Here is an 18,110-nt window from a genome sequence, read left to right as displayed (position 1 = left end):
GATCTCCTGTTGAGTTTGTAGATGTTCAGAATGGTTTGATCCCTATCCAGCTGAATTCCTGAGAGGAGACGAAATCCAGGTCTCCTACTCCTCTGCCATCTTGCTCCGCCCCCCCCCCCCAGGTAAGAATTCTTAAGAACACAACCATAATGTCTCGTGTCTTGATGAATGGAACTTTGCTCATCCTACTGTCTTTTCGTGTGTGGTCTGTGTGACCTAGGTCTGGTCTGAGGCTGCCTCCCTCCCCGCTCCCCCGAGGTCCTGCTGCTCCCCTATATTTCCTCTGGCAGTCCGTAGCCCCCCCCCCCGTCTGGTTTGTGTCTTCCCCCCACAGGCAGTCAGTGGGCCAGTTCTGACCCCATGGCTTCCAGCGCTCACGCCCCATCCCTGCACCTCTGGCCACCCTGCCTGACAAGCATGCGGTGTTCCTACGGAGCCCCTGATCTGCGTAGGGCCGACCCCTTGTTGTTGGGTCACCCTCCCAACGTGCGAGGCCCAGGCCTACTTCTCGAGATGGCAGTGTCTCCGCAGGAAGCCTGGACTCCGTGGCCCGGGTGTCACGTAAACACGAGCAGGCCCGCCTCGCTGCGCATGGGGCTGTTTTCACGTCTTGTGAGAGTGCATGGTGTTCTCATAAAAAATGGAGTATTGTAAGTAGTGTGTTTTTTCAAGTTAGTTTTTTTTTTCTCTTAGATTGATACAATGCATTGTAGTTTATTAGATTATTTTGTGGACAGTATGTGAGGAAATGATCGTGTGGGCGGGCTTCTCTGTCCCTTCTTTTTTCCTGTCTTTTATGCAGGCTTGGTGCAGGCCACGACCACCAGCTCAGAGTCGATTTGGTGGGGTGGGAGCAGACATCTTTGCCATGGTCCTGGCACTTTACAAGAGTTTGCCTTTCATTGCCCATGGGTGTGTATTTGCTTTATTTTATGGTTGGTTCTTGTCATATCTCGCTTAAATAATTCTTCATTTCCCTGAAGGCCTCAGGATGTTCTAAAAGCTTTCAAATGGCCTTCCCTGTCCGTGTCCCGCCATCTCCTCCGGCCTCATGCCGACCCGTCTCTCTGGATTTGCCGTCTGTGTCTTGGGTGTGGTTGGCTTCCCTGCAGAGGGTCAGCCCCCAGGGCGGGCCACTGTTCCCCGAAGTGTCCCAGCATGTGCGTGGAGGCCTCGGTCACTTGTTGAATCAGTGTCCCTCATGTCCATGTCTTCAGTCACTTGGGGATGAGTGTCTTACGAGGTAGGAGTACGGTTTAATTTTTCAGTGTGGATGACCGTTTTTGCTCTCCCTAGAGATCTTGCAGCCACGGGCTAGCTTCCTTGGGTGGCTGGCTGGCTGTGTTTCCTCGGCCTCCTGCAGCCTTAGCAGGTTCTTCACACGCATGTGGTTCTTGCTCAGCTGTGGTTCCTTCGTGTAAGTTCTGGAGTCATCTTGTCAGGTTTCTTGACAGACCTTTTTGGGAATTTGGAAGTTCCATGGAATCTACAGACCAATTTGGAGACGATTTGTACACTTATTACATCTCGTCTTTTTCTTGCTAACCTTGCTTAGTGTTGAGTGTTTCTATTTATTTAAATCTTCTTTGATGTCACTCAGTAATGTTTTCTACTTTTCTCCCCCCATGAAGGCTGTGCGCATCCAATCCTTAAATTTTCCTCTTGTTTCCATTGGCAGGAATATCCTCTGTAGGGGCACCTGTGGCTCAGTAGGTGAAGTGTCTGCCTTCGGCTCGGGTCGTGATTCCGGGGTGCCAGGATCGAGTCCTGCCTGGGGCCCCCTGCTCAGCGGGGAGTCTGCTTCTCCCTCTGCCTCTGCCCCTCCCCCTGCTTGGGCACGCTCTCACACTTGCTCGCTCGCTCTCTCTGGCAAATAAGTAAATGAAATCTTTAAAAAAATAAAAAAAAGATATCCTGGGGGCACCTGGGTGGCTCAACCGTTAAGCGTCTGCCTTCGGCTCAGGTCATGATCCCAGGGTCCTGGGATCGAGCCCCACATCGGGCTCCCTGCTCCGCAGGAAGCCTGCTTCTCCCTCTCCCACCCCCCCGCTTGTGTTCCCTCTCTTGCTGTCTGTCAAATAAATAAATAAAATCTTAAAAAATATATATATATAGGGGCGCCTGGGTGGCTCAGTTGGTTAAGCAACTGCCTTCGGCTCAGGTCATGATCCTGGAGTCCCAGGATCGAGTCCCGCATCGGGCTCCCTGCTCAGCAGGGAGTCTGCTTCTCCCGCTCCCCCCTCTTGTGCTCTGTCTCTAAAATAAATAAATAAAATCTTTAAAAAAAAAAAAAAAAAATATATATATATATCTTGTATAGTTCTCATAGGAGCAGGGAGGGTGGGCATCTTTATGTTGGTTCCGATCTTGAGAAGCATCTCCCTGTGTGCCTGTTGCTCTAGGTCTCAGGGTGGAGCCTCTCCCAACCCTTCTGGCAGGACCCTCGCCCGTTGATGTGAGTTGTGGGTCGTGGTTGACCTGTTGCTTTTCCACATCCTTTGGGATAATCACAGTCCGCCCTCTTATCCGTTGGGCTGTGATAGAACTTGTCATCTCAAGACCACCCTTTGCCTTCCTGGGACAGACCCCCTTGCTCATGGTGGGTAGTGTCATTTTATACCCACATGGACTTGTTTCAGTTTTGTGTGTATTTTCACAAGTGAGTTTGGCCTTTCCCTTGTGTACCTGCTGCCCGTGTGTTGGAGCGTCTGCCTCCTCAGCATGGGACGCACCTGCTGTCTCCCCAGCTGTGGGCAGGAGGTTGGATGCCTGGTCTTCCAGGGGCCGACCTCTTCTGAAAAACTGTCTTTTTTCCTTTCCTTTCGGAGGTAGGAGGAAAATTTTAGACTATTGATTCTGTTCCTAAAATCACTACTATGAATGTATTGAGTTTTTCTTTGTGCTTCAGAAGTCAGTTTTGGGAAGTTGTGTTTTTTCTGGGTTGGTTTTCCATCTCCGCTTTCGTGATTCTCATTTTTAACTGATTTCTGGCTCGTTTGTCCTCTCCACACTCACGCTGTGTCTGTCCTCTTGCTTTCTTGGGCAGGGCTCGCCAGAGCTTGCTCACCCGTCTCTGGGAGCAGGAGGGGTGGCTCCTCATGTCTTCCTGTTTCCATTTCACTAGGTGTTGCTTGTTTGTCTCTTTCCCCCAGCGTCATCCAGGTGCCCTGGACAGACATCGTTGTCAGTTTCAGGTGACAGCGTGGTGATGTGAAACTCATGGGTGTTGTGGGTGTTGGGCTGACGACTTGCCCTCCGTGGCCCGGAGCCGAGGCGGGGTTAGTGGGAGCGGTGCGCTTCCCGACTGTCCTCAGTGCGGTGCTTAGCACGTTACGGAGTCAGCCTTTCTCCTTTCTAAGACAATTTGGATAGAATGTCTTAGATTCTATTTAGTAGAATCTAATTCTGTTAGATTCTAATTTTGAAAAACAGCGTAGTGCCTCCCACATTTTTGAGTTGAAATCCAGCAGTTTTCACCCAAAGATCAGATAGCTAAAAGGTGTAATCTCTGGAATATTCAAAATAGGCAAGTTAGGAGCCTCATCGTTCCCAAAAGTGAATCGAGTGGAAGCTGGGTAGTCGGGCTGTGTGACTCGGTGTCTCGGCCCCGCCCCCCCCGGGCCAATCACTGTTCGGCCACCGTCGCTGGGCCTCGAGTGTTGAGGTTTCTTCCTCATCCGGTGGGGCTGCCCTTGCCGGCACGCACTCGAGCAGACGGATGCCCCTTGGCTTGAAGTGCCTTCCCCATGAGAGGCGTGTGCTGGGCACGTGTCTTCGGGAAACGGGGCTCTGCAAAGATGGCTGTGTTCCGTGGACGGATGTGCTTACTTCTTGCTCTGATGAGATGCTCTCTCCCTCAATCCTCTTCCTGGTTTTTGTTACTGTGGACGTGAATCTACAGCTTGATCGTGTATGTGAATAGATTGTGTAAAAGCAGTTTTATCGTAGCAGGTACTCAATTTAAAACATTTTGTTCCAAATTATATGCCATAGTCCCAGATTGATGTTTTATCAACTGACCTTCTGTTGGGCTCTCCCTCAGTTTCTCCAGAAGCCTAGTTATTTTTCATTTTAAGGCACCTTGTATATGAGATGTATTCAGAAAGGCTTGAGAAAATCAAAGTTTTAATCATTTTATTACCTTTGCCAAATACCGTATTTTAAAAAAAGTAAAGGGGCACCTAGGTGGCGCAGTCGGTTGAGCGTTTAAACTCTTGATTTTGGCTCAGGTCGTGATCTCAGGGTCGTGAGATAGAGCCCTGAGTCGGGCTGTCTGCTCAGTGGGGAGTCTTCTTAAGATTCTCTCTCTGCCCCTCCCCCTGCTTGTGTGTGTGTTCTTTCTCTCAAAGAAAGAAATCTTTAAAAAAAGTATTTAAAGTAAAACACAAAAGGAGAAAGAATCACAAATGCATGACTCTGGGGTACACACCCTTGTTACTGCTATGTACTCGAGAAGACAGAACCTGGCCGCCCCCTCCCCCAGCCCTTCCTGCAGCCCCTTCCTGTCCCTGGGACTCCCACTGTCTTCACCTGTGTGGGGCTCACCTTTTTACCTTCTTTCTGAACACCAAGGTGTGCCATGCCTTTAAAATTGCACGAGTCCTGTCTGTCTCTCCTCTTGTAAAGGTCCCTTTTTGTCTCTATCTCTTTGGAGTTGAACTGTTGAGGGAGCCGGATCCCCATCCTGCTGCGAGTCCCCTGGGCCCCTGCCCCTTGGCCAGGCTTGTGTGGCTGGCGTTTCTGTGGTTTAGCGTGTTCCTCTGCCCTCCACCCGCTCCGCGTTGGTTGTTGGGCTGGGTGGGTGCAGGGTTGATGTGGGCGTGCTCAGCGTGGGCACTGCTGCTTCCAGGAGGTGCTGGGTGCCTGGGCGCTCTGCACCCACCCTGCTCCTTCAGGACTCGTGCAGCTTATGAAGTAGAATCAGCTCAGTTGAATGCAGCTTTTCAATAAATACTCTAGGACACCTTGAAATACGTTTTCATCAGAGCCTCGTTGCTCATGTCTGTGAGCTGTTCATGGCTCAGAGATCCAGACTCTGAGGAGATGGTGGCTTGTGTCATGAGGTTCAGAATCTTTATAAGCATGCGTTTCCTTGAAACCTTCAGATTGCTAAAAAATACTTCTATTTGCCTCATTTCACTGTTGAAATAACTGTGTACTTGTGTTAAAACACTTGTCTACAGGTGGAGAGATCCACTGAACTGTGTGCGTTCAGGTTCATGCTCCTTACTGCACCTGAATCGTGCCTCATTTGACAGTGGTCGGACAGACCACCCCCAGCAGAACCAGCACAGCCCCCCTGCAGCTGAAGTATGTAAATCGTTTAAGTTTTACAAAATGTGTGGCTGCGAGCAGAGTCCAGGCGTTCCCCAGCACCTTCTGTGGGAGAAGCTCCTGGGTGCTGCGACAGGTGTCCTCCCCTGCCTGCTGCTGAGGCCGTGTGACCCAGGGTCCTCGAATGCGCAGACCCACGGCCCTGTGCTCAGGGGCAGGCTGCGGACAGACTTGAGCATGGGTTCTGCACCGGCCCACACAAGCCCTTGGCGTCTTCCTTTAGGGTCTGACGGGGCTTTTCTGGCAAAGCCCCCCCGCCTGTGTCTGGCATGGGGCTGCCCTCTACGTCAGTTCCTCAGTGTTGGGTCCCTTTGCAGGACAGACACTCGAGCTGTGTCTTGCCACGAGAGGCCGTGTTGGTTCTGTGCATGGAGTGCGGTCTCGAGGACCCCAGGACGAGAGCAGCCATGTGGGAGGCGAGTCCTTCACAGTCAGCAGGCCGACCAGCAGCAGGATTTGGAACATTCTTGAAATGAGCTGGAGCTGGACGTGGTAGAGCTGGGGGTGTTCTGGCTGTTTTGATCACGGATCATTTTGTAAAACTTAAACGATTTACATACTTCAAAATTTGGTCTTAAAATTCCTTGGTTTCATCCTGACATTTTGATGTTGGCTATATAGTGAGGAGCATCTTGTTTCATTTGTATTTTCATTAAGTTCTTAGTTTATGATTGAGTTTATATTCTCTTTCAGTGTCTTTGTCTGGCAAAGTGATGAATCATTGCTTTGTTTCAGCAGGAACGATAGTAACAGGGATGGGGAAGTGTCTGGCTTTTTTAAACGATTATTCCCCCTGTGCAAGTGTTTTCACAAACCTCGTGCATTTTATAGTCCCTGAAGGGAAGCTGTCTCCCACGACTTGCAGCTGCCCGTGGTCATTCTAGTGAGGAGCAGCTACTCTGTCTGCAGTCCTGACCCCTAGCTGTCCCATCTCTTTCCCTCTTGAGGTGACCGAGGGGGGACCAGTACCCTCCGCACCCCACCTGGTGAGGCAGCTTTTCACGGTCACTGGATGTGGTCGGCATAACGGGGAAGGAAGTGAGAGCATCACTCAGTGTATTTTCCTTCTCCGTGTCTAATGTCTCTGGTAGACGCTGGCGTGACTTGCCCTGGTGGACCCCGTGGGTGGCTGGCGGTCGGGCTGGTCCAGCACCAGGGACGGCGGGAGGCAGCAGTTCGTGTGCATGGCTGAGTGCAGACGATAAAGTATGGACATTGGTTTGTGAAAAGTGACCCTGTCATTTCTAGTTGCCACGATGAAAACATGTTCGTGTGCTCCTTTAAAGCTAAACTCTTGAGTTTTTCCGTGTTTTAGATTAAATAGGATTGCGAATCAGGTGGCCATCCAGCGGAAGAAGCAGTTTGTTGAGAGAGCCCACAGCTACTGGCTGCTCAAAAGGCTGTCGAGGAACGGCGCCCCCCTGCTGCGGCGACTCCAGTCCAGCCTGCAGTCCCAGAGGAGCTCGCAGCAGGTACGTGATGTCTCCTGCCCCCCTGACACACTGGGCCGGCCCGGCAACTCCCAGGAGCAGCGCCTGCCACCGTAGGCTGCATGTGCTGCCAGCCCGTCAGGCCCCGGGCTCTGGTCTGCGAGCCCCCATCCAGTCCGGTGCGAGGCGTGCAAGACCCGTGTCTGTCCCGGGCTGTGTAAGCTGCGGGTTGTGTGGGCCACTCCCATCTGTCCGTGCCACGTGATGTTTCTGCACGTGTTGGGGATGCCCAGGGAAGTCGTTACCAAACTGGTCATGCGGGGTGGGCATGCCGGGGGAGGGAGCGGCAGGAGGTGAGACTTGGGCCCCTAGGACGTGGGTCTGTGGGCTGGGCTGGGAGTTTGGGTTTTCAAATGTGCAAGGAGTGGTTTGTTTCCAGGGCCTTGCTCTGAAGGCCCGCTGCATGTTGACCACGGTGGGGAGGGAGGGAGACAGGAGCCCAGATGTGTGAGAAGAGACGGGATTTGCTTTTTATTTATTTTATTTATTTATTTTTAAAGATTTTATTTATTTATTCATGAGAGATAGAGAGAGAGGCAGAGGCAGAGGGAGAAGCAGGCTTCCCGCGGAGCAGGGAGCCCGATGCGGGACTCGATCCCAGGACCCCGGGATCATGACCTGAGCCAAAGGCAGACGCTTAACCGACTGAGCCACCCAGGCGTCCCGGGATTTGCTTTTTAAAAGAACAAAACCAAACCAGCTCTTGTGTTCTAGTACATCTGGTTTTGTAGAACCATCTGAGCGTGTGATGCGGTTCTGGAAGAATGGATTTAGAAAGTAAGACATTGGCTCCGTGAGATGTCACAAACATAAATGGAAGACAAAAATGGTTCTTCGGCACATTGCCCAAAATTCTTGATTAGTACACTTTAGTGTTGTGGGGAGTGGGCAGCTTTGTAGGGGAGCTGTGTCCGTGACTGTTGTTGGGCTAGGCCACCTGCTCAGGCTAGGAAGCCCGGAGGACATGGCAGAGAGTGGAGTCCCCTCGTTGCTCTTTGTCTGACACGCTGGGCGCAACAGAAACTGTCCTTCCTGGGAGTCCATGTCGGATCGCCGCCTGGCTGCCGTGCTGCTGTCCTCTTAAAGGCTCTCCTCTCGCTCGCTCTCTCTCTCGCTCTCTTGATCCTGAGTCGCCAGGGGCTGAGTGTGTCGGAGGGCACACTGTCAGATGCGGCTGGACGCTGTGCTCCCTGGATCCACCGGGGTCCTGGTTGGTGGGGTTCTCTCAGGGTGGAGTCACCCCGTCCGCGCTGTTCTGGGCTTGGGCTGCAGCTCCCTGGAGGCGGCCTGGCTGTGCCAGGCACGTATCCTCCCTCACGCCGCCACCCGCCCAGCGCCGGCAGAGTGACGGCCTAGGGGCGAGTGTGGTTGTGGAGTGAATTGACACCCCGTTCACCCCCTTCACCAGCAGAGGTAGCTCCCGTCTGCTGTCCCTCCTCCTTGGTCACAGCTCAAAACCCAGGTCGAGTGTGACCCTCTCTCATTGCCCCCGCCCTGGATGATGGTGCCATTCCTGGGGAACCCTTCATCTTAACTTATTTGATTCTATGGTGACAAAAAGAGGCAAAATATTAACACATTTAAATACTCAGTTAAAAAAGTTTTTCGTGGGTTTTAACATCTTTTTTATACTTTTTGAAAGCCATGGAGAAGCTGAAGATTCTGGACCTCTGTGGGGTTGCCTTTGACCCTTTTCCATGTCTGGGAAAGGAAGGGCATGCTTCTTGGAGCCGATGCCCCTCTGAGGGTTCGGTGATTGGGCCGACCCTCCTCCTGGTGGTCCACGCCAAGTGCCTGGTGCCCTCAGCACTATCTGAGTCACATCCCATGGATGTCCGAGGTTGCTGGGCCAGGGGCTGCTGGGTGGGGTATTCCAGTATAGTGAAGGGGGCTCACTTAGTCTGAGATCTCGGTGACGCTGGACGCATACACATGTGAGGCCAGGCTGCTTGACTGTCCCAAGGTGCGTTGGGGTTGCGGACTCGTGTGGATGTATCCCTTGTGTGGTGTGCATACTGCCCACTGTGGGGGCCATGTGCCTCCTGCACACGCTTGGGTCTGGGGCCTCAGAATCCATGCGAAACCACATGCCACTGGAGGTCTTTGTTAGCGACGTCTGCTTCAGTGATGAGCTGCCTGTTCGTCCCTCCTCCCCTTTGGGAATGGTGTTGGTGTCCCGTCTAGGCTTTGTGCCCATGGGACACGTGGGCCAGTGGGAGCAACCAGCCTGGGGCTGCCACATGCGAAATACCTGTGTAGGGACGGGAACATGAGCTGTGGAAATGTCCGTGTCCTCGGCAGAAGGGACTGCCTGGACTTGAGTTTGTCTGTACAGCTTGAATGTGGGTGTCCTGGTGTGCACCTGGGGCGACCTGCGGGGTGGATTCCTGCAGGGCGAGTTAGTGACGTGGTTGTTGGAAGCCCCCTGTTTGGCCTGCATAGGCGCCCCGGAGTTGCTCTATGGAAGGTCTGCACCCAGACTGCCCTTTCCTGCTTCACCCCGTAGGTGCTGATGACTTTGCAGGGTCCAAAACAGTAATCTTCCACATGGAACATGTGGGCTTGGTGTGATGTTCCTGTGTTTTTGAAAATTGGGACATATTTGATGTTAGGGTTTAACTTGACTCGTTTCTCTGTATTTCTGGGTGCCCACTCTGGGCCGGGCTGTGGAAGAGGCCAGGTGCAGCCCTTCCCTCCCATGGCTGACCTTCTGGTGGGGAGACAGACACATAGACAGGCGGGACCAGCTGGTCTGAGAGTGAGGTCCCCCACATCCAGGCAGACAAGGCGCCTTGGGGGCCGGGCCCTCGGTTGGCGCTGCTGGACGCTGCTGTGCATGGTGGTCTTGGAGGAGTTGGCTCAGCTCTTCTGGTCTGGCCTCGAGTGCGGGGTCCCTGTGGGCACCTTCCTGGGGCCTTCATGGCACCGTCTCCAGAGCCCATCCTCCACCATCCTCAGACCCTGGTTGGGGTGAGGGTTGGTGGGCGAGTGCTGCGATGCTTCCCTCTGATGGCATCTCCGTGTCCTCTCTGGTGGCTTTAGGACAACACGGTCACCCTGCTGTGCTGGGACTGAGCTTGTTGCATTCACCCTGCTGCTGTGGGCGCAGGGTTCAGCCCCAGGGCTGGGCCCCTCCATGCGTCCTGCTTTTTAGGGGCAGGGAGCACTGCCTCTTGGGGCTGAAGTCCTTGGTAGTGTCCTGGGACTCGGGTGGATGTGCTGGGGTCCTCACCTCCTCGGGCTGGCCTGCCCTGTCCCCTCCATCCAGCATCTTCCCGTTTGCCAGGTGGAAGCTGTAAACATGGTCTTCTAAAATTCTCTTTCCTGATAGCTTTTCGGTACCAGAAACCACTTTGCTTTTCTTCCACTTCATGGAGTCTTCCCGGGTAGGTTTTTATGGAGGAAATAAAGCTCTCTGAACAGCAGAGTCAGGAAACTCAGGCCCTTTTGCGTTGATGGATTTTCTGAAGCTGTGCGCGTCAGAGTCGGGTCCTGTCCTGCAGGACCCTCCATGGCTGTGCACGCTGTCTTCCAGCCAGGACCGTGAGCGCCATGGGCAGTGCAGCGGGTGGGGGGCACCTACCACGTTCTGCTTCGTGGGATTGCCAGGCTGTGTCCTTTGGGTTGATGTTTTCGGAGTGTTTATTCAAACCAGTGGACAAGGGGATTTTCAGATGCTTTGGGGTAATTTGGTTTTCTAAATCTACTTTTTAATGTATTTATTGGCCATGTTTACACAGCTGATGTCACTGTTAATGCCTGCTTACTGTCTGAGACTTTGACGATTTTCTTTTTTTTTTTTTAAGTAGGCTCCACGCCCACTGTGGGGCTCGAACTCACGACCCTCAGATCAGGAGTCGCACGCTCCACCGACTGAGCCAGCTGGGCGCCCCAGTGCCTGAGACTTTTAAATACCATTAACACAAGCTCTTTGATTGGCACTGGCGGAGCGGGAGAGCCTGGAGCGGGGGCCTGGCCCAGCCTTCCCGTCCCTTTGATAGCGGGTGGGGGGGATCCTGGTAGCCTCACCAGTGACTCTGCCCACAGACCTTGAAGTGAGGGCACCGTGTCACAGCCCCATGTGTGTGCGGCCACAGGGTCAAATCTCGGCAGTTGTCACCTGCCAGATGCTCAGCATTGAGACGGGGAGTGAGGGGTGCCGGGGGGTGGGGCCCTGCCTGGTGGGTGTGCTGTTTCAGCTCTGTCTGGATGTGGTGGGCTGGAAACCTTAGGGGCAGAGCCGTCCAGAGAGAGAGGGGGATCTGATGCGTGTGGTGTATGTCCCAGAATTGGACGGTGAGCGCCTTGCCCGAGGCTGTAGTGTGTATCTGTAGAACGGTGAGGTAAAGCCACCGGAGGTGGGGACGTTCTCTCCGTCTGGGGTCATGTGCACGTGCACTTGCAGTAGGCATCTTGGGCTGCTGTGATCAGGAGGCCCGGGCACGTGTTGGAAGACTGTACGGGGACAGATGGGAGCATCTCAGCGGAGCTGGGGTTCAGGGGCAGGGGGAAGAGCGCCCCGACTGCTGCATCCTCCACCGTCTGCGCTGGGTCTGCCCCGGGAGCTGTGGTTGGGCAGAAGGGGCCTTCAGCCGCTGCGCAGACCCAGGGGGTGCTCAGCTCCCGGCTCTGGCCTTTGTGGGGCTGTCCAGATGCTGCGCCAGCATGGGGGACCTTGGGTTGTGATCTCCTGGAGTTCGCGTGTTGCCCCGTGCTGGGAGGGTCTCTCTGGCCGTCGTGCGGGGACGTCCCCGTCATGGACAGAGCAGCTCTTCCTGCGTCGCGGTCCGCGGTGCATCGGGAGGGGGCCGCCATCTGCTTGCTCTCTGCATGTGGCATGTTTATTTTTGAAAGTGCTAGAATGGAAGTGGGTCAGTCAAGGGCTGTGTTGAGGTCAGCGGCACGTGTGTTTTGCCAAGGAAGGAGGAGGCGCTCAAGTGGTGACCCCTACCTAGTGTGCCCGTTTCATTCCCCCTGGGTGTGGGCGTGTCCCTGGTGTTTGCTCCCCGGGCCGCTCCGTCCATTCCCGGTGTCCAGGAGGGGAGGCGACAGTGCCCTGCTCACCTGAGCTGCTCCTGTGCCGGGGTCAAGACGCCAGTCGCTGAACTTGTGCGTGGCGCACGGCCGTCCCGCACTTTGGGTCCGGAGCATGCCGGCCTCGTAGGGAGCCTGCGGGGCGAGTCCGTGCACGGGACGTCTGCTCTGGGCCTCCTCGGCCCTGCTGGTTGGCGCCCTGGCTGGGCTTCCGTGGGCGGCTCCGGGATCGAGTGGCTCTTCGTCTGACTCTGGGTTCCTCTTCTCAGAGAGAAAACGACGAGGAGATCCAAGCTGCCAAAGAGAAGCTGAAGTACTGGCAGCGACTGCGGCACGACCTGGAGCGCGCGCGCCTGCTGATCGAGCTCCTGCGCAAGCGGGAAAAGCTCAAGCGAGAGCAGGTGAGGCTCCGCGCCCCTTGGGGCTTCCCCAGGGCGGGGTGGCACCCCGCGTGGGCTTCCCCCGCGGGCGCCTGCAGCCGGCTGCACCTGCAGACCGTGCCCCCGCCTTTCCACCCATCCTCCTCCCCAGGGCCAGGGTCGCGGGCAGCAGGACGGGGGGGACGTTGACCTCTGTCTTGAAGGAGGCTGGGGGTGCCATGCGGGGGAGCGTGGCCGGCACGTGGGGGTGCCACGTGTGTGGTGCGTGGAGAGAGGCGCTGGGCAGTGGTGGGGTGGCCGCTGAGACGGAGTGTGCCAGAGCATTTGACGTGGGCCCTTGGAGGGGCTGTGGGGGGGCGGGGGGGCGGGCAGGAGTGCAGCCTTTCCAAGAGGGTCGCTGGTGAGCATTACAGCCAGGTGCCGTGTCCTGCAGGTGAAGGTGGAGCAGATGGCCCTGGAGCTGCGGCTGACCCCGCTCACGGTGCTGCTGCGCTCCGTCCTCGACCAGCTGCAGGAGAAGGACCCGGCTCGGATATTTGCCCAGCCGGTGAGCCTGAAGGAGGTGAGTGTTCACACGCTCGGCTCGCTCGGGACGGGGCTCACTCTGCTACTTAAGTAGTAACCGTTCACTAGGTACAGGGGTGCGATTACTTGTCTTCTAGTGTTTCATTTTTATTTAACACGTTTCCTTTTAAGTTGTAAAAGTGGTAGGTTTCACTGTAAAGTAGGGGAAATGAGAGGCCAGAGTTCCCCCTCAGAGAGAAGCTGTCTGTGGACGGCGGCTCTGCCCAGACGACTGCACCAGTTGCTGTGTGTTCGGTTTGAGGAGCTTGAGTCAGAGGGGCCCCCGGCAGGATGTGGGGTGTGCGTGTGGTGCGTCTCATACCTTAAGTAGTGGGTGTGTGGGGTTATATAGAACGAATAAGAGTCCTTCTCTGTTTGTAAATGCTTATTTTTCCTCCCTGAAATTAGGTACCAGATTATTTGGATCACATTAAACATCCCATGGACTTTGCCACAATGAGGAAACGGTTAGAAGCTCAAGGGTATAGACACCTCACTGAGTTTGAGGAGGATTTTAATCTCATTGTAGATAACTGCATGAAGTACAACGCCAAGGACACGGTGTTTTATAGAGCCGCCGTGAGGCTGCGCGATCAGGGCGGTGTCGTTCTGAGGCAGGCCAGGCGCCAGGCGGACAGCATCGGCTTCGAGGAGGCCTCGGGGATGCACCTGCCTGAGCGGCCTGCTGCGGCCCCCCGGCGGCCTTTCTCCTGGGACGACGGTAAGCACCAGCCCCGAGCACAGGCCCAGGTGGGAGCACGCTCTTGCCCGCAGACCTCGTCCGCACGGCCCAGTGGGACTAGAACACGAGCCGCATATGTGACCGTACGTTTTCCGGTAGTCTCATGAAGAAAGAGAAGGAATTTACTTTAAAGATGTTATCTTTAACTTAGCGCTCCTAACATATTGTGCTTTTAACACGTAGTCCACCGTAAAAATTACTGATTACGGTTTCCATTGTTTTTTAATTTTTCTTTGCCATGCAGTGTGTATTTTATACCCCTAGCACGTTTCTGTTCAGACCAGGTGTGTTTTAGGGACCCATTAGAGAGACACACGTGGGCAGTGGCCCCGTAGGGGACAGCCTGGGTCTGAATGATACAGACCAGGAAGCAGTTTAGTTGGCGGCTACACTCTGGGTGGGTTTTAATCCAATTCCAATGACGTCTTGTGGCTGAGGAGGCCCCAGGAGTGGGCGTGTGCCCAGCCCCCCGGACTCTGGCCTTGCAGCTGTCCGAGCGCCGCCGCGTGCCTCTCAGATGGGGCACGGCGGTCCGTTCGCTTGTTCCTGTCCTTGGAGACGGGTGGGGGCTGCCTTCCCGGTGCCTTGCCCTGGCCACGACGCTCCGGCCGCCGTGCAGCCTCCCTGGAACAGGAAGGGGCTTGTGGGCTTGAGGACATGGGCAAATGGGTCACCGTGGGGCCTCCTCAGGAAAGTCCAGCACCCACGTTTTCACTAGGGATAAACTCAAGGATGAGAAGTGTTAATTTTTTCCACATTTGTGCGGGGAGATGGTGGAGCTAGCGGAGCACGTGTTCCGGGCAGCGGGTGCTCCCCCCTCCCTCCCCACGCAGTCCGCACGGGCCCTGGCTGCCTTCATCCACGCTGTGCCGAGGCCGGTGGGCTGCCTCTTGGTGGGCGGTGCACGCACAGCTGTCCCTCATCTGCTTAAAGGGTAAAGATCTGAGGGTCTTCAAATGACACAATTTTGTTTATTTGCACGTTTTTGAGGCTGTTATTTGTGAAATTTTGTTAGAGACAGTATGGATGCAAGCCAGGCCGTTAGGTTTTAAGCATTCTTATTTATTTTGCGATATTAATGTCTCGTTCCTTTGTGAAAAGCGCAGATGCTTTTAGTAAACGCTTGTTTCTGAAGGAAGGTGTCACTCGCTCCTGGTGGGTGTGCTGTGGTTTCTGTCTCTTTCCACCTTCCTTCCCATCTCTCACTCCTGGTTTTGTCTTAGTTTGAAAGAGCTGTTTTTTTCTTAGCCACCTTTCACTAATTTCAGGTAACTTGTGTTTCATAAATTTTGTTGTTTTGCTTAAGTTAAAGTTGCTAGGGTTTTTTGTAGTAAATATGCCTGGAGTTGAGAATGGTCTGTGCGTTGTGTGGCCCAGTTGTAGTAAAGCCACACGCGGCCTGCGTCTGTAGACCGGCTCAGACCTGAGGCCCTGTCTGTATGGGTGGCCCCGTGCATGTGGTCAGTGGAGCGTGCCTCCCTTGGGGGTCATCCTGTTGTGCCTTCTTCTGGCCCGGCCGCTGGTCCTCACTTAGGGCCTTGGTTCGGGTGCACACGAGGAGAGGCGCTAGCCCTGCTTCAGTGCACTGTGTCCCTGTGCGCCTGGCTGCCCCGCCGTGGACGTAGAAACTTGCCTGCAGGCGCGTCCTGACGCCCACTGGGTGAAAGTGTGTCTCCCTGTGGCAGCGGCCCGTCATGGGTTTGCAGGGAGCGTGGAGGGCATTTGGGGCTCCCGCGGGCGGGGCCGATGCCAGTGAGGTGGTCTCGGGGGCAGCGTGGTAGATGACTGACGAAGTGTCCTTTGACTCCAGTGGACAGGTTGCTGAACCCGGCCAACAGGGCCCACATGGTCCTGGAGGAGCAGCTGCGAGAGCTGCTGGACAAGCTGGACCTCACGTGCGCCATGAAGTCCAGCGGGTCTCGGAGCAAGCGGGCCAAGCTCCTGAGAAAGGAGATTGCTGTCCTTCGAAACAAACTGAGCCAGCAGCACAGCCAGCCCCCGCCTGCGGAATCAGGTATTGGAAGCTTTGAAGAGGAAGGTGCTCAGCTGGGGCAGGAGACGGGGGAGGAAGGTAAGCACGTGCTGAGTGTCGGTCCTCACTGACCCCCTGGAGCCCCCGCCGGGCTTTGGTTTCCTGTCACAGTGGGGTGCCGTCCCTGCTGCATCGCGGCACTTAACACAGTCACAAAGCTGTAGACACAGAATAAGGCTTTATTTCTCAAGCTGTTCTTGAAACGCTATTTAAAAAGCGTGGTTAGGCCTCGTTCACCGTCTAGTAGACGTGGCTTACGGGACAAGAGGGATGGTTTTTGCTGGTCACGTCAGCTCTCGAAAGGGCTGGGATGCCCCTGTCAGGTGCATGCTCCTCTCTGATGTCTGAAGGGTGGCAGGTGACGCACAGCTGTCACCAGGGAGCAGGGATCTGATCTGGAGCTGCCTCCTGGGCGTCCTGACACGTCACATGCACAGCGGCGAGAGCTGGTGACCTTTCCTGGGGCGCGTGTCTGGGAGAGGAGCTGGGCATCGAGCACGTTTCTGTGCATAGGAAGTCAATGAGGAGAGGAAACCCACCCGCCCCGAGGGAGCCCCAGGGAAGCCCAGTGCTAACGGAAACTGCCGGTGGCCGCGGGTGGCCGCAGGTGGCCGCAGGTGGCGGGCCTTGTGCTTGGGACACGGACTGTCGGGGGGGCACTGTAGCCCAGTTGTTGGAGCCCAGAGAACCTGGTAGAAGATGCTCTCTTGGTTTTGGTAGAGAGTCCACACATTTTAGTTTCACGGAAGAGAACGCTGGCAGTCTGCCTCGTAGTCTGCGTTTTTTCTTGGCACGTCCACATTAGAGCAGCAAGAGCAGTAACCTCACTGTGGGCATCCGTATCAGCGCGGCAGCCCCGCTGTGTTCCCCGTGTGGGTGCTCGGCGGTGCAGCCGGTCCAGTCCTCCCGTGTCACTGCTCCTGTGGTTCCTGCTGCTGGAGACAAGAGCTACAGCCCTCGAGCCTTTCTTTCTTCTGGGAAGTGACCTCTTGTGCATACAACTCTGAATTGTTTATGCAGCTTTCCCTCGTTCACGGTGTCTCTGACTAGGCTTCCCTAGTGTGAGATGCAGACTCTAGAACAACCTTCCTTTTGGGTGATAGGAAGAGAGGAGAGGCTTCATTGGGAAAGGAAGGACAGTTCTGGTGGTTTCTTTTTTTTTTTTTTTTCTGAGTGAGGGAGGGAGAGAATCTCAAGCAGGCTCCATGCCCAACACAGAGCCTGACATGGGGCTCGATTTCACGACCCTGAGGTCATGACCTGAGCCAAAATCAAGAGTTGGACGCTCAACTGACTGAGCCACCCAGGCGCCCCTGGACAGTTCTGTTCTGAAGAGCACCTGCTCTTCCAGGCTTTGATGCTGGCTGCCCCCTCTTTGCACCCTCATGGTCCTTGGGGTCCAGGGTGGCCCCAGCTGTTAGGCCTAGAGTGGGAGGCACACCTTTGTCCGGTCCAGTCCCCTCCCGCTGCCTGAGCTGTCACTCTGGCTGAGCTGATCTTTTTCTCTTTGTGGGAAACCACTCTTCGTATGTTATTTGCTCCAAAAAGAGGGAGTTTGGGGAAAGCTTGTGAACCATTCGTTCACCGTCATCGATGGGGGCTGGGCCGGGGGCGCTTGTCTGGACGCAGTGTCTTCCCCAGTCATCCCAGCCATCTTGCAGCTTAGGTTCCCTGCCAGGCGGACACCCCCCACTCCAGCCCACATTTGCTGTTCTGAGGTGCTGGGGTCATTTGGAAGGAAGACGGCAGGGAGATCTGACAAAAGATGGACTGGAATCCACATGGAGAGGGCCTTTCACTGGCAGCTGGTGGAAGCGGTGTAGGGGAGAAGGCAGCCTTCAGGGAGGCCCTGAGGCAGCAGCGGGACCTCCAGATGGGGGGTGGGGTGTCATCTCATGAAGGTTGGCGAAGACAGCCAGGAGCTAGTGTAGAAAGGGGAACTCGTGATCCTTCTTGCGGGACAAGGGCCAAGAATCTTCTGATGAAAGCTGAGGACGCCTGACCGCTGTGTGATCCTTACCCCTCAGCACGCTGTCTCTCTTGTAACCGAACAGGGGTTACATTTGGGTTGGGCCCGCTAGGCGCCTCCTCTGAAGGGAGACCCCGGGGTGTTGCTCTGACGGTGGCCCTTCCTTGCACCCCCGTGGTTGGGGCCAGTGCTCCTGCCTTTGCTCTGTCTGCAGTGCTCCGGTGGTTCTCCGGGCTGACGTGCGGGGCTGGGTGGCCCAGTCATGGCTGCAGGTGCCTGGTGTGTCCGTCCCTGTCTGCTGGCGCTCTCAGAGAGCTTAGTCTCTGCTTCTACTCAGAGTTTGGTCCCAGTTGACTGATTGGGGGCAGTCATGAAGACAGGTGGCTTTGGGAGAACAGCGAGCTGTGGGCTGGCAGGGCGCAGAGTGCCGTCACCGAGTCACTGGCCAGGCCTTGCCCGTCCAGTCACTGGGATTTAGGTCGTGCTTGGAGCTCTGTTCTCATGTTTCAGGACCATGCCTTTGTCTTTCCCTCAGGGCCCCCCCCAGGCTCCCTCAGGCCCCCCC

At 55.4% G+C, this 18,110-nt stretch overlaps 1 protein-coding gene across 8 annotated transcripts in view; it reads left to right on the top strand.

Moving 5' to 3' along the window:
- Positions 1-18,110, top strand: part of BRD1 (bromodomain containing 1) — a 44,787-nt gene that overhangs the window by 12,648 nt on the left and 14,029 nt on the right. For 6 of the 8 annotated variants that reach the window (XR_014145974.1, XM_081822670.1, XM_081822674.1 and 3 more), the window contains exons 3-7: positions 6,650-6,806; positions 12,128-12,259; positions 12,672-12,800; positions 13,211-13,523; positions 15,355-15,615. Coding sequence is in view for 7 of the 8 variants with exons in the window: in XM_081822670.1 (XP_081678796.1) it covers positions 6,650-6,806; positions 12,128-12,259; positions 12,672-12,800; positions 13,211-13,523; positions 15,355-15,615 (992 nt within the window). In the remaining variant the exon portion in view is untranslated. The remainder of the gene's footprint in view (positions 1-6,649; positions 6,807-12,127; positions 12,260-12,671; positions 12,801-13,210; positions 13,524-15,354; positions 15,616-18,110) is intronic. The other 2 variants (XM_081822671.1, XM_081822673.1) reach the window with 1 other exon arrangement.

The sequence above is a fragment of the Leptonychotes weddellii genome, chromosome 5 (genome assembly GCF_054177405.1).
Source record: "Leptonychotes weddellii isolate Sample4059 chromosome 5, ASM5417740v2, whole genome shotgun sequence".
In the NCBI taxonomy this organism is placed as follows: Eukaryota; Metazoa; Chordata; class Mammalia; order Carnivora; family Phocidae; genus Leptonychotes; species Leptonychotes weddellii.
This window is presented reverse-complemented; position numbering and strand designations above follow the sequence as displayed.